This window comes from Cinclus cinclus, chromosome 2 (genome assembly GCF_963662255.1).
Source record: "Cinclus cinclus chromosome 2, bCinCin1.1, whole genome shotgun sequence".
Classification (NCBI taxonomy): domain Eukaryota; kingdom Metazoa; phylum Chordata; class Aves; order Passeriformes; family Cinclidae; genus Cinclus; species Cinclus cinclus.
Genome location: NC_085047.1, coordinates 31884600 through 31899240, shown reverse-complemented (window position 1 = coordinate 31899240; position 14641 = coordinate 31884600). Strand labels below are relative to the sequence as shown.

The following is a 14641-nucleotide window of genomic DNA, read 5'->3' as shown; positions in this document are numbered from 1 at the left end:
AGGAAGATAAGTTTTTGCTGAATCACTGTAGCTGCATCTGATCTTAGGTAAACACCTACAGGCACTTGGGTCAGCACTTGAGGGATTATAAATATGGAAGTGTTTCCTTTATGAGTCACCCACGCCATTTACTGTGGCACAGTTCTTCACACCTTACTGTGGCACTGATACCTGAACTTTTAGAAAAGTGCTTTACTTTGAGTCATCAGCTGTATATCTCCCCCAAGATACCCTGTGATGGAGGACAGCAGCATGCAAAGCAGAAAACAGTAGCATGAGTGAGAAGGGAATGTGCAGAAGCATTCATCTCTCCCAGACATGAGGGACGTCCAGCAATATTTGTCAATATCATGAGTCAAGGAGGAGGGGAGAAAATCCAGATTATTTGCTATCACAAGAAAAAAAAAATAAACATTTGCTAAAGTTAAACATTTGCTAATCTAAGTAGGCAGAAAAACAGGAGAGCTAAGAGGAGATGCTTCATACCAGATGAAGGTCAGCAGATGCAGAGCCACATCTCTTGGAGAATATGCTTGGGCTGCAAGATTTAAAAAAAAAAAGGGGTGTTCGCATGCCGGTGTGCTGCGGCTCCCTCCGGTGTCCACCGCGAGCAAGAGCAGCAGGACACCTCCGGCTGTTTCTCTGCGGCTTGTGTGCTATGTGAAATACTGAACAGCTTCCCAGCCAGCAGCTCCATCACCGGCAGTATCGCCCCCATCCGCACCAAGCTCTCCAAATGGAGGGGTTCTGTCAGCACAAGAGACCTCCCTGCACCAAGCAGCTGAGGGAGAATCTCTTCCAGTTGGAGAGAAAAAGTTAAAGCTCAAAAGCAATCAGCAGAAACCTCACAGTTCTGTGGATCCTGTGCTCTGTGGGAGATGGTGGTACATCAACACATTGGTAAATGAAAACATTTGGCATCAATGAAAATTTCCAAATAAATGTGTTCAAAACTCACATGGTCTTCGGGATGTTTTTGTTAGCCTGTTAAACAGTAACAAATGACAACACAGAGGCACAGAGAAAAACAAAAGCCAAACCAAGGTGTGTGAAAAATTGTCTAAACATACTGCTATGTGGACTTCCAGAAAAAGCCAAGGATCTGTGAGGATTCCTTAAACCAGTGTGTTTATAACTTTCATCTCATCCTTTTGGCTGTTTAATGACCTCTTGAGCATTTCCAATGCACTCACTTTTAGCTGGTCCCTGAAAGTGGAAATGGTGGTGTCTTGCTCCAGTGAAACAGAGGAATTGTGTTTGGGTTCAGAGGGCTGCCCTGATTAGCAGGGAAATGCTTAGCTTTCCCCACCCCCTTTGCACCTCTTCTGGTGTGGTCCACCAGTGGTGTCTTGGGAGGACAACAAATGAGAAGGAACAATCGTTTTCCCCTTAAGCACTGCCACAAGTGATGTTCAGCCACTCTCAGGTAAGAAGTGGTGGCTTCAGTTATGTCATGTATGGGCAACATGGGTCTCATGTGGCAGGGAGGACAGTGAGCATTTCCTTCAGTAACTGTGTATAAAACATTACAGGATTTTATTTTCAGTTTGCAATTAGTTGAGAAAAAATGAGGGTTACCAAGCTACCAGGATGAGCCTTAGGGGGCACAGCTTTCCCTTACAAGGTTTCTGTCTGTCATTGCTTTATGAGTTAGGGAGCTGGGGTAATTTCCTAGCTTTCTCCTTGGCACCAGGGCTGAGACTGTGTGTTGAAGCTCACCCAGTGCATCCTCAAACCCAGCGGAGTTGTCACAGAAGCAGTAAAGGGAAAAGAAGTCAGTGAAAGCAACAGGAGGGGGTTGGATCCAATGGCTGTTGGAGGACGAACTAAGAAAGAATGGCTATTCCAGTGGAATTTGTGGGGCTTGCACCTCCGTCGATCATAAAATGCAGTGTGCTTGGAGGCACAGGGGAAGTCAGGAGGATGGCAGTGAAGGTCAGGTCTCATTCACGGTCTTCCTTCTCAGTTTGTGTCTCTCTCATTTTCCTAGCTTTATTTTTTATTATTATTATTTATTTTTCCGCATTCCCTGCCGTTCTCAGGCCAGAACGGCAGCGGCGCTGCAGGACGGGCCCCGTGGCCGGTACCTGTTCCCGTTCCTCGGCGCTCCCGGCCCGCCACGAGCCTGGTCCAGCTGGAAGCCCAGTCCCTGCATCCCGCCGGGAAGCGCCGGCGGAGCAGCGGGGTGATGTCACCGCTGTCGCTGCCCCCGATGTCCTCCTGCCTGCCCGTCTGCCCTCGGGCCCCGGCCCCGCTCGGTCCCGCAGAGCCCCGGAGAGCCGCGGGAAGCATCCGGGCACGTCCTGCGGGACCACGGGATGCGGGCTCCGCAGTGTCCCCGTGCCGCAGGCAGCCAGGGAAACAAGGGAAGAGGACCGAGGCACTGGGGTGGGGACGGGCAGCTGCTGAGCCGGGAAACGTGGCTAGAGGCAGCGGCCTGAGGAGAAGCCGGGCTGCGTAGAAGGGCAGGACGAAACGGGACACCAGTGTGCAAGAATCCATCGCTGGTGCTGGACCATCCTGGGGGAATGGGAGGAGCCCCTTTGGAGGACAATAAACTCTGGAATGAGGGTGTGGGCTGCTGCTCCTCGCTCCCCCCCTCATTCCACATGCATGATGATACCACATCCCTCCATCTCGCCGGTTTCTTTTTCTTTTTTTTTTTTTTTTAATTTTCTCTTTTTTTTCCCTCTTTTCCCAGAAATTGTATTTTGAAGACAACCAAAAGGAGAACGTGTTCTGGGTGTGGCTGCATGCGATTTACCCAATAGCCAAAGTGGGGGGGGCGCCGAAGGGGAAGAACAGAGCGTCTGCTGCTGAAGGGAGTGGAAGCTGAGGGCTGCAGTAAGTGATGGGGACCCTGTCTTTTCTTTCAGTGTTCCTCGAAATAACAGAAAAGTAAAAGAGAATGGAGGGAGAGAACGTGGGGAAAACTTTTCGCTGAGGTGTGGAGCAGGGCTTAGCCATCTAAATGGGAAAAGAGATGGGGACAGGAGAAAGGAGATGGAAAGAGGAACAACACACGTGGTGTTTTAAATTCAGTCTAGAATGTTTCAGAAATACCTGGCCAGGTGAGGAGGGAGACAGGAGGGAGGCTGTAAAGACCAAATAGTCTTGAGAGGAAAATGGGTACAACAAGCGAAGTTTCTAAGGTGTAGGGGAGGGTATACCAGTTCTTGCCTTAGCTTTCCTCTGTTCTCTCCTCCTCTCCACAGGGATGAAGACCTCTGGAACCTGTATACTGTTTTGTGTCTTAACACTCTTCTTGTCCCCAGCTGGTGAGTCCTTATGCCCAGGGAAAGGATTTCTTCCCCATCTGGGCCCCTTGGGAGTTTCCTACACAGAATAATGTGCAGTGACCTAAGGACAAAGACAGAAATACGTAGAGAGGTATTGAAGGGGGAAGGACCCAACAGGAAAGGCAAGGTGAATATAGGATTGTAAGGAAAAAAAATGGAAACTGGGAACAGGGTCCTATCTGTGGCACTCTCCAGTAAGCACTGGGAGTCACGAGAGACAGAGGTCTACAGCTTCTACTGCAGGTATGTTATAAGAAGCAAGACATCCAGATCAGGCTGAGAAAGAGGGATAGATGTGCTTTGTGCTTACTGCTGTACCACCTGTGTATGTATGATCTACAGGGCATTTGCCAGTGCTCTGCAAAATTTGTTCTGTCATAGCTGTGACACATTTGCTGTCACTAGCAGCTCCTGCTTGAATGACCTCATGCCAAGCCACTCAGCTGTTGGGAGATTTTGTAGTATTTGTACAGCTGTTTTGAGAAATCTCACCTCTATAGTTCGTACTATTTTCTGCTTTTGGTGGTGGTGGTTGTTTTTATTCTGTTTTGCATCTCCATTACTTTGTTTGCTTGGAGATACTTTGGCAAATATTCAGATCATTTTTTTTTTTAAAGAGCACCACCACCACAAAAAAAAAAAAAGAATTTAACAAGAGGGCAGCATCAGATATCATAGTAAAAAGACACAGGGCAGACAGTGAAAGAATTACTTCAGTGAATGGAGAAAGCTACATCCAGGAAAGACTGTATGTAGGAGAGAGATGACTACCTATCACATTCAAACCAGGTTATTCCAATACCCTTCTTGATCTCCCCTCATTCTGAAACCTGATTCCACTCCAAATAGCACTTTTTCCTTTAAAGGTGCACAGTGTCATGTTTACAAAGGTAAACAATGTCATGTTTATGACTGTGAAGCACAGAGATGAGGCATCCAAGAGATGAGCTTATAGGTGGACTACAATTTGAAAGAGGGAAAAAAAGAGGCTGTGTTTCTGTGTTTTTTATTATGCAAGAAAGAAACCTGAAATGAATATTTCTCACATCTGAGTATTTCGTTTTAGTACTTCTCTTTGGGTTTATTTGTTTTAACTTGGAAAATAACAGGAATCACCAGATGGTCTCTCATTGTTTCTTTTGATTTTGGGTAGGCTACAGATTTGGTGAGTTAGTGTTGCAGTTCTAGACCTCAAGGATGAATTTACTGTAGCTTGGATAAGAAAGTCCAGTTGTTTATGAGGCTTATTTATTGGGTACCATCGTAAATATAAATTGAAGTGATTGAAGGTGGGATAAGAAAATCACCTCTTTTGTGTCCTTGTATGCAAAGATTTCACTTCACTTATGTCCTTTTGTTTTAGAGTTGGACTGGTTTTCTATTCAACCCCTAGGGGAAAACAAAAATCATAATAACTGACTTCTCAATGTTAGAAAAGAGGGAGGAGCCTCCCTGTCTTTTCTACACGTCTCTTCAAATGCAGCACTTCTGCAATGGTTTCAGGATTTGCGTTCTTCTTTTTGCATCAGGAACACATGAGAAAGTGCTCCAACACCATTTTCTTCTCTACTTGTTACAATTAAGAGATTAGCCAGAGCAGGGGAAGTTTTGGTCTGTATTAATTGTGCACTTAAGTTATTATACATGTCTGGCTCTCCCTGGGTTAATCACCAGCAGCTGAGCCCTTGCTGGCAGCTGGGTGGGGAGCAGAATATCAGGGTCCAGCAACTCTTGTAATGGTGCAGAGCAGGATTATGTAGGGGTCCCAAGAGACCCTCTGTGGCCTGCAAGTAACTGCCCTTGGAATGTGGAAGAACTATGACAAAAACTGCAGACCTGATAGTTTTTACCCACGCAGTGCTCCCATTAACATTAGAAAGCTGCAGGCTGAGGTCACAGGACTTAGCAGGATGTTTGGGCTGGTCATGCACACATTCCTGCAGTGCCCCAGATCACTGGCTTTTTCCTGCCAACTCCTTCCTTCATCCCACCCCAGTTATGCAGACATTTCCCTTGTCTGTGGCTAGCAGGAAGTATTTTCCTATTCCTGGCTGCTGTAAGGAAGCTGCTCTGTCACCCTTTGTATTTGAACAAACAAACAAACAGTCTACCCCAGCTTCTTCCATGTAGCGTGCACAGCCAACCCTTCATCATTCCCCTTCTCCAGTTCACCCAGAGGCTGAGAGGGGAAAGATTATCTGCTCTGTGCTCCATACCCAGGCTGGATGATTTGCCTAAGGAGCTGCAAAACCTGCAGTCTGCTTTTTACTGTAGCAATGACTCAATCCGTGCCCCCAAGTGAATAATTTCCATGACTCAGTTTCCTCTTTTATAAAATAGACATAGGGATTTTGCTCAGCCTCCAGAGCAGGGAGGCTACATGGATTTATTTTTTTTTTAAATGCAGCAAAAGAGGTTTCAGAAGGGCCAAGTCTGGTGGCAGTTCTGGGTATATTTACTAACTTGTCCCTCTGCGTAGCCATTGACCCTGGTGGAAGCAGCAGGGATAGGATCAGGACCCACTGTATCCACGAACCTTTAAACAGCAAATGCAGCCAGCAGTGGAGGCTAAGGCCGAGTCAAGAGCATTTCTCCCTTCAGTAGAGGGCAGTGGTGTCTCCTGGTTAGATAAACATTAAAATTTCACAGGCAGACTATAAAAATCTTTCTTCACACCCTCTCTTCTCCTCTTGCAGACTGGTTTCCATGGATGGTCAATGGGCAAGAACCAGAAAGTGTAACTGGTAAGTATTACAGGCATGTTAATGTGCTGAAGATTACTCATGTAATCCACTTGTCCTGTGGAGTTACAGCCTGTTTATTAGAAAATACTGTTCTTTGTTTCCTTGCCTTTGACATTGTGAGCTTACCTTTCAGTGAAGATCAAACAAGACAACCTGCTAAGTGCTACCTGCTCTTTGCAAATAATTCTCTAGTGTAGGGGTCCTGAACAATTAGCTGAAGGGTACGAGTTATGTTCACAGCTGGGGGTTGTGGGAGATCCACAAAAGCTGGTGAGTCTTCAACCACTAGATGCTTGGGGAGCTCTACTGCTCCTCAGAAAAATCCTAGGGGAAATGATGCACAAGTGGCATGGTGCTTTAGTAGTGAGACCATTGGGAAAGGATATTGACTGATCTCCTTGCAGGCTGTGTTTTTGGGGGTGAATTGCTTCACCCTTCTGGACCTTAATCCATTTTTGGCACATGATAAGGTAAAATGAATGTACATTTACATCATGCTTCAGCACCCAAAAAGACTACAAGGGCTTGCCTTTTCTTCAAACCTGAAGCCCCTGGCTAAGCCTGCAGACATCTCCCAGATATGATCCTGTGATGTGTAATATCTGGGGCTTCCCAGAAAACTATTCAGAAGCCAGCCCAAAACATGTCGTCCAAGCATCCTTTCCTTCACGCTCTACCTCTCCACCACTACCCCACCTTTGCCATCAGTTGCTTTTCAAAGAAATTCATCCGCTGATGAATTTCTACAGTCAAGGCTAGGTTTTGGAGTTGCCTCCCTCCTCTGCCATGGGTGCCTCAGCTGTCTGTCCTAGTGCTGCAAGGACCCTCAGAACATTTATTTTAGAAGTCTTTCTTTCCCATCAAGATGCCTGCAGTGACCATATCTGAGAAGTCAGAGTATGCATCCAAAATTCACTGAGGGTTTATACAACGTGTGCACTAAGAAATCCAGTCCCAGGCCTGTCACCAGTGAGTGCCTGGGAGTGGATATGGGTGGGTTGGGGGTACTGTGTTTGGTTATGTATTTGCTGGGTTAGATCCTATTGCCTCATGAGCCTGTGATGGCAGGAGAGGTAATTCAAGCTGGCTCTGGCTGGCTGTGTAAGGGACCATAAAGTAAAGAGAAGCTTTTTCAAGGATATTCTCTTTTCCAGGTGAAGTTACCCCTGACAGCAGCTCTGGTAAGCTCCAATCTCTTGGTATCTTCATGCTGCTTTTTCCACCGCTCCTGCCTACACAGATGCAAAAATGACCCATTATGCCCCAGAAACTTCTTGTCCCATTTTTGATGCACAGCAGAGTTCTTCCAGCACGTATGGTTGTCTGGGAGTCCTTTCTGTGCTCCATGCAGGAAGATGCATTTAGGATGACTTAATGGTTTGTTCTCTAAGGAAATGCCAATCTCACTTAATGTATCAGGGCTCCCTGAAAATGTTTCCACTGCCGGAAGCTATGAAATTCAAAGCTCACACATCCTTGGCTCCCGGAGAAGGTGGCAGGAACGAAGAGACTGAATGATGAGAGTGAGAAATTGGACAGGTTCAAACTGGGACATGGGTTGTGTATGTGTGTGTCTGCTGACAGGTAGCAGCAGATGTGCTTTAGTTCTCAGGAGACAGAGGCACCAAGAAAACCCCTGAAAGTAGTAAAGCAAACCCTGAGCATTGTTGGAGATGGGAAGTGTAAATTCTGTTCTTTTGCCACTGTCTGCCCCACCGTGCCTGCAGCTGTGTCACAGCAGGGCAGCAAAATGTCTGCAAAGAAGGGGCAGATGGAGGACTTGGAGGATAAGCACACAGAGCACACAGTGCATGTTCTTAGAGAGTGGAGATGGCCTCAGGAGAAGGACACAGAGCTGGTGCAAGTGTAGGCAATTGCAACAATGGGTGATGGAGGAAAAGAGAGGCTCGAGAAGGAGCCTTCCGACTTCTTCCAGCCCCACTTTGAGTTCAAATCTGTCACCACTGGCCTTGGGGATGTTTTCTCTCTCTGCTGGAGCAGTCTCTTGAACACATCCCTCTGAGGTGGTGAAGACCAGGCAGGGCAGGGAGAGGGAGGACACATGTGGTTGATGCTATGGCTCAGAGGAGGTAGCTATGCATGGCTGTTTCTGGGGAGTGTGCTCTGACTGTGTGGGAACTCATCTGAGAGTGGTGATTTGTTCTCTAGAACATCAGCTCCACAGTTTGTCCTCTGCTCTGACTCTGCTCATCCACTGGCTGCAGTATTTGCTGTGGGTCAGACTGCTGTGAGACAACACTGGAAGAGGAAAATGGAAGCACAGTGTTGTATCTACAAGATGTATGATCTTCGTGGTTGGGATGGGAGGTGAAAGGAACTGTGCTCATTGTATGAGGCTTGACAGTCTGTAGGAGGGTAGATAGGACTTAGCATCCAGACCAAACTGGTGGTGACTGACCTACATCTAAAGGTTAAAAGACTAAAACTAAAACCTTTACAGAGAACTTGGGCTTCAAAATGCTTACCATTGAGGGCTCAAGCAAAAACTCTTCACAAAGGACATGCCATTGGGACCCATCTTTGCTCTGCAGCATCCTATCAGCTCTAGTACACCCAGCATATTTGCAGGGGAAGCCTGCAATTACTCTGACGAATCAGATAATAACAACACCACGATCAGCATTGTCTATGAACCAGATGTGAGATGGCTGCTAGTCAGGACTGGTAAGCCATCAGCAGAACAGTGGCAGGAGGAAACAGACTGGAATATCAAATTAAGATCTTTCAGTACATCTCTTTTTCCAGGTGCAGCTGTCACACCACCTGTGCTTCTTCCTCCTGGTGAGTTTATTCTCAGTTTGCAGCCACATGTTGTGGACCCTCCTTCCTTCTCCTCACACTTCCTTCTCCTCACACAGTCCCTTGCACACCTGGAATCCTGCCTTCTCTGACTGCTGCTAAGCCCCACACCCAAAGGATTCATTCTCTTTAACACACATGTTTTGTCTATGCTTCTGGCTAACACTACAGCACCTCAGCAGAAGTCCTCTGTAATTGTTCATAAGAACTTGCACCTGGAAGTCAGTTCTCTGAAATCCTTTCCAGTTCATTACTGGGTAAATTATAAAATGTAACAGTTTGCTGTGGTACAGATGGGTTGCTTTATCAGAGGGAACAACAAACCAATCTCTATTTGACCCCTTGTCATGGACATTAAAGAAACAGTTGTGTTGGGATTCTGTTTCTAAAAAGGTGTGTGTCGCTATTTATGAAGGGCAGTCATAAACTCCTTCACCTGTTAACTTGATAAAGGGTAATTACAGCAGCTAAAGAAATTTACCTGACCTTTTAAGTAAGAATGTCCTTATAGTGTAATTTTTAACAGTAGTGGTAATACTTTATGGGAAAGCTTAGGCATATTTTTAGCATTGTTTATTACATAGTTGGCACTAAACTCACATTGGATTTGTACCATATGGTTTCATGTCAGTAACAATGAAATCTTTTTCCACATTAAAAGTTACAATGGAAGGCTCTTGCAAGAGTTTTCCAGATATTTGTTTTGATTAAGCTGATTTCTAGGAAGGAATCATGGTAACTAACTTTGCTCTATCTTCCAGTTCAGTCTGACAGCGAAACATCAACGGCTTCATCAGGTTTGTTTTAAGTTTGCTGCCCCCACCCCCTCCTAGACCCACTTTCACCCACCCTGTTAGCTCTCCAGATAGGTTCTGCCTGGGCACAGAACCTTGTCTACTGGAAAATTGCTTTAAATTCCTTGAGTTCCTTGAGTTAGAAGCGCTCGAGAATGATGGTAGTGGAAGCTGAAGCCTTCTCCTGGATGGCATGCCTGGGAAGGGAGGAGCTGGCAGATCAGCAGGCCAGATACAATGGGTCAATACTGTGCCAGTGTCAGTGGCCAAGACCTGGCATTTCAGAATGACGTGCAAGAAAATCCATTGTAGTTAGTTGCAATGTTGATTGTCCAGAAGAGAAAGGAAGATTTGTGTCCTGAAATGTGATTATTGCATGTCTATGAGAAACACATGTCTTAAATATACAACCAAAATTTACATTTTGTTTATATGTGTCTGTGCCTCTGGTATTCTGGGTGTCCAGTGAGCTTGGTTTGCATTTCAGTCAACTTTCCCTTCCTTTTGTCTTGTGAAGCAAGGGGATCAGAAATGTCTGCACCAATTTCCTCTTCTCTAAACCACCCCATCTCTCACATGAGAGCAACAAATAGGCTGGGGTTCTTCCCGAGAAGCCTGGGGGACTGTACCTAGTGATTAAGTTATATCTGTGCCTGAATGAGTGCACCTGGCCATGATGCTGGATTGCACCTCCGTGTTTTTGTGTGTGTTCTCAGACTGTCGTGAAGAAAAGTTCCCTTGCACACGCCTGTACTCTGTTCACAAGCCAGTCAAGCAGTGTATCAGCTACCTCTGTGTTACAAGGTAAGAAACCAGCAGTCCCTAAGAAAATCTCTAAAAATCGTATGTCCCTTTGTTGTATGAGCAATTGTTCCCTTAGATGTTTTCTCTGGTAATCTATTGGTGAGATGAATCCTATCCTCAGAGCATCTTTTTATGGTAATTATTTAAAACAGCACAATGACTACAGTCTGTCCACTGTACAGCACTAAGGAGCTGTAATGTGCCCTATATTGTAATCCATACTTAAGGTATTTATAGGGCCATGAAAATGATGAGAGGTATGGAGCACCTCTCCTACAAAGACAGGCTGAGAGAGCTGGGATTATTCAGCTTGGAGAAGAGAAGGCTTCATTGCAGCCTCCAGTACCTAAAAGGGGCTTCTAAACAGAGGAAGAGCAATGTTTTACATGGGGAAATAGTGATAAGACAAGGGGGAATAGTTTTAAACTTAAATAAGTGAGATTTAGATTTGATGTCAGAAAGAAATTCTTTACTCAGAGGGTGGTGAGGCACTGGCACAGGTTGCCCAGGGAAGTTGTCAATGCCCCATTTTTGGGAGTGTTCAAGGCAAGGTTCAATGTGGGGCCTTGAACAACCTGATCCAGTGGGTGACATTCCTGCTTATGGAAGTGAGTTTGGAGCTAGGTGATCTTCAAGGTGCCTTCCAACCCAAGCCTTATTATGATTCTAAGGTTTCATGAAGTCTTTACAAAGATTATTTTGCTATTGAGCAGCCTTATTCTAGGCTAAGAAATCATAAAAGTTGGGGGTTTGCCTGCTCATTAGTGAGTATACATATTTATTCCCTGTACCCCTTTTTTGTTTCTTTGTGTGCCTGTGCCTTCTGCTGCTGATCCTGGTGATCCCGCAGTGTGCGTCGCATGTACATAATAAACAAGGAGGTGTGCACTCGCATTGTCTGCAAGGAGAATGAGGTCATGCAAGGTGAGTGGAATCACAAGCTAGCCTAGAAGCATGGCTGCAGCCATCTGATAGAGTCTCTAAGCTAACTAGTTGGCTTAGACCCTGATCCACATACAGTATCTTCCCTGGACTTGGAAGGAATTTTAATGCAATGCAGTCTTGGACATAATACCCATGCCATGATAAAAAAATGGGAAGTAGATATTGTACTACTAAGAAATGTGATAGCTCTCTATTCCTCAATCTTGATCATGGTCTAGTAGTCCCAGATAGACCTTTATTCAAAGTCGTACTCCTTTAAGGTTAAAGGGTATATCTCTGTGTTTCTGTTCATGAGTAGAAGCAGGATCCAGTCTAGATTTTTTATGCAGTCTTTGTTGCAGCAACATACAAGTGGTTTTAATATGTAACATATATGCATAAAGCCAGAAGGAAATTCATAAAAGCCTAAGGACTTGCTTTGCTTGCCTCATGTATATGAGGACTAAGCAGTTTCAACAGTTTCTGCAGATGCAGTGAAAGATGTACCTCTAACTATTCTGCTGGTGAAGAATTTGAAGGAAGCTTTGATTATCTGTCAACCTGTGTGTCTGCTTGTCTTCAGATGAGATCTGTCGCCAGCTGGCTGGCCTTCCTCCTCGACGTCTCCGCCGATCCGGGCAGCCCCTGCCTCTACCTTGCAGGCAGCTCCTGGAGCAGCAGCGTGGGCCTGATGCTCTGTGAGCTGCCAACAGTAGGAGAGGAAAAGGAAGAGAGAAGTCATCATCCGCTACATACAGTCCAAGACAAGTGCTTCTTGTTTGTGATTCCCCCATCATTTCCTTGCTTCTATGCCTTCTACATCCTCTTCTTCAGGTGCTGCAGTGCACAGAGTACCCTCTCTGCTAGTCTGTCATGGTAGCTGTTGTCATCTTTATAATCTGTTGCTGAGGATATGGGATACTCCCCTCTTTTCTCTCACACTCTGCCCGGCAGACTGTGAGCTGCTTATTTCGCAGAGGTTCTTATAAATGTGCTGCACCTTCTCTTGCTTTGCCCCTGGAGAGAGACAGAAATGGGGACAGGGCAAAGTCTTCCCCAATGGTACAGATTCCCTAAACTGCATCTCATCTCACCTTCATGCCCTAGGACTCCTGCCCTAGATTTCTTGCCTGGCATCAGCATGAGCTCGTACGTAGTTGCCTGAGCCTCTCCAATTCTCCCGAGCCACTGAGTTTGTTGTGTGATAGCACATTCTCCTCCTTGTGTCTGCTGGCCTCAGGGAAGTGAAAGAACTGGGAAATGAGCTGTCCTGAACCCAAGGCAGACCTCATTGTCCCTGGGTGGCAACAGATCATTCATAACTACCTTTGGGAAGTTTTAGTCTCAAGCCCATTGCCTCCCTCACACACATCTGTTACCAAAAGGAAAAATTCTGGATTTAGTATGGAATTATATTTTTCTCAAGTAGATTATGTTGGGTCAGAGTGCTGCCTCTTCTACTCTTCCTCTCCTCTCCCCTGTTCTTGTCACTCCCTTCCCACTGAAGACATCTCTTGATGCCCATTCCAGGCAAGTTCCAGGGAGCAGTAATTACAGTTGCCTCCACTCCTAAGCCCAAGAAAGCCCATGAAGAACCTGTGTGACCTGACATTACTGAGACCTTGCAATGAATTGTCTCAGTGTTTTTTCTTAGTCTGGCTACCTCCGCACTCTCCAGTTGCTGTGCCTGCTTTCAATCCCCAGCTGAGTTCCTACCTCCTGACCTGGAAGCTCCTGCACAAAGCAGAAAGGAGCTGCAAATTGCAATTGGGTGTGGGAGCAGAATCATTGTCTGGGACTGCTGTTTATCTGAGACCTGGGATTTTCCTGCAGAATCTCTGACTGTGCTGACTTGCACAGAGCCAGGTGCTGATGGGGAAGGTAAACATATCTGTAGGTGTAAGCGCTTATACCAGGCCAGCCTGGACAGAAGAATTCACTGTGGCAGCACTGGATGTCTGGTCTGCTCAAGGACTTTGTTTGCTAGATATATGAAGACCATTTCCAGGTGTATGGGCAGTTTTCATAATAAGACCAGGAAGGGTAAGCAGTGAAGAGCAGTCTGAATTGTATTAATCACTCCATGTGACTCTTGGCACGATGCTGTGGGGCACCAGAGGATCAGCAAGACCCTGTCTCTAGGACCTCTGGGATGTTCCCAAGTAACTGAAAGCTAGTTTGCTAGTTTTGGCATTCACTCCCCTCACATAATAAACTCTTCTGCAGAACAGAGACCATCAGTCTTGCAGGAGCAGTGCTCTGTTGCACGGAACCAGGGTCACACAGTATCAGGGACAGTTTGCTGCACAGAGGCAGACGTCTCAGTAAAAGAGCAAAACAATTTGTGTAGGACCATCTCTCCAGCATTTCTGCTGAATGCAGCAAGAAGTGGTTACATCCTCAGTAGGGGAAGACACCTGGTGCAGACAGATTCCATATGAGGTCAAAATTAGATATAGATGAGCTAAATCTCTCTATCTTAATCCAGTATACAGGAGAAAGAATTCCAAATCGTGCAGTGACTAGAATTTTGTCCTACATAAAGGAGCACTGCACTGCTACTCAGAGGATGATGTTCATCTCAAGTACTCCAGGCTCATGAGACTGGGAATGAAGGAGGGATTTCTTTGTACTGAGAAGGTGCATATTTCTGTAGGGAGGAGGGTACTGAGAGCCTGATCTCAAAGACATTCCATGCTGGGATACCTGTGAAAATTGCCTGTGTGGAGGAAGGTAGGATGGAGATGGGATGTGAGATCTTGGAAACTGGATTAGGTCAAATCTGCACTCTGTATTTAGAGGTGAATATACATTGCTATAGATACATAACTGGGTAATATAGCTACTGTACAGCATATAGAAATTTAACTTTCATACAGGTTGGGAAGTGGTTAGAAGTCTTTCTGTTGCTTGCTTTCAGCAGGGACAGGAAGAGGTGCTCTTGTCCAGGAGAACACTGTTTTAATGCTAGAGTCTATATAATGCATATTAAAGGAAAATTTATTTCCTGTTATTCTTGGCAACTATCCTGTGTTTGGGTTTATTTTTCTCTTGCTGTATTTCCTCTAGATTTGTGGGGAGACTTGATTCCACATCAAATCCATAATTTGGAACCTTTTACTCCCTGCTAGCCTAGTCCTCTCCTGTCACCCTTGATTCACTCATGAATCACAGGTCTTCCTGGGAACTTTTTTTTTTTTTTCCTAGAGAAACATAACATTTTCTCCAGCATTATTTTTAACCATGGATAGCTGTG

At 45.6% G+C, this 14641-nt stretch overlaps 1 protein-coding gene across 1 annotated transcript; it reads left to right on the top strand.

The window, feature by feature from the left end:
- The first annotated feature begins 2390 nt into the window (after positions 1 to 2390).
- On the top strand, positions 2391 to 12087 carry MFAP5 (microfibril associated protein 5). The gene is given in 11 exon segments (XM_062513756.1): positions 2391 to 2658; positions 2660 to 2779; positions 2781 to 2844; positions 3216 to 3278; positions 5996 to 6043; positions 7198 to 7224; positions 8810 to 8845; positions 9625 to 9660; positions 10374 to 10461; positions 11312 to 11385; positions 11969 to 12087. Coding segments are annotated over 11 exon segments (768 nt in total). The 5' UTR covers positions 2391 to 2565.
- Positions 12088 to 14641: the final 2554 nt, after the last annotated feature.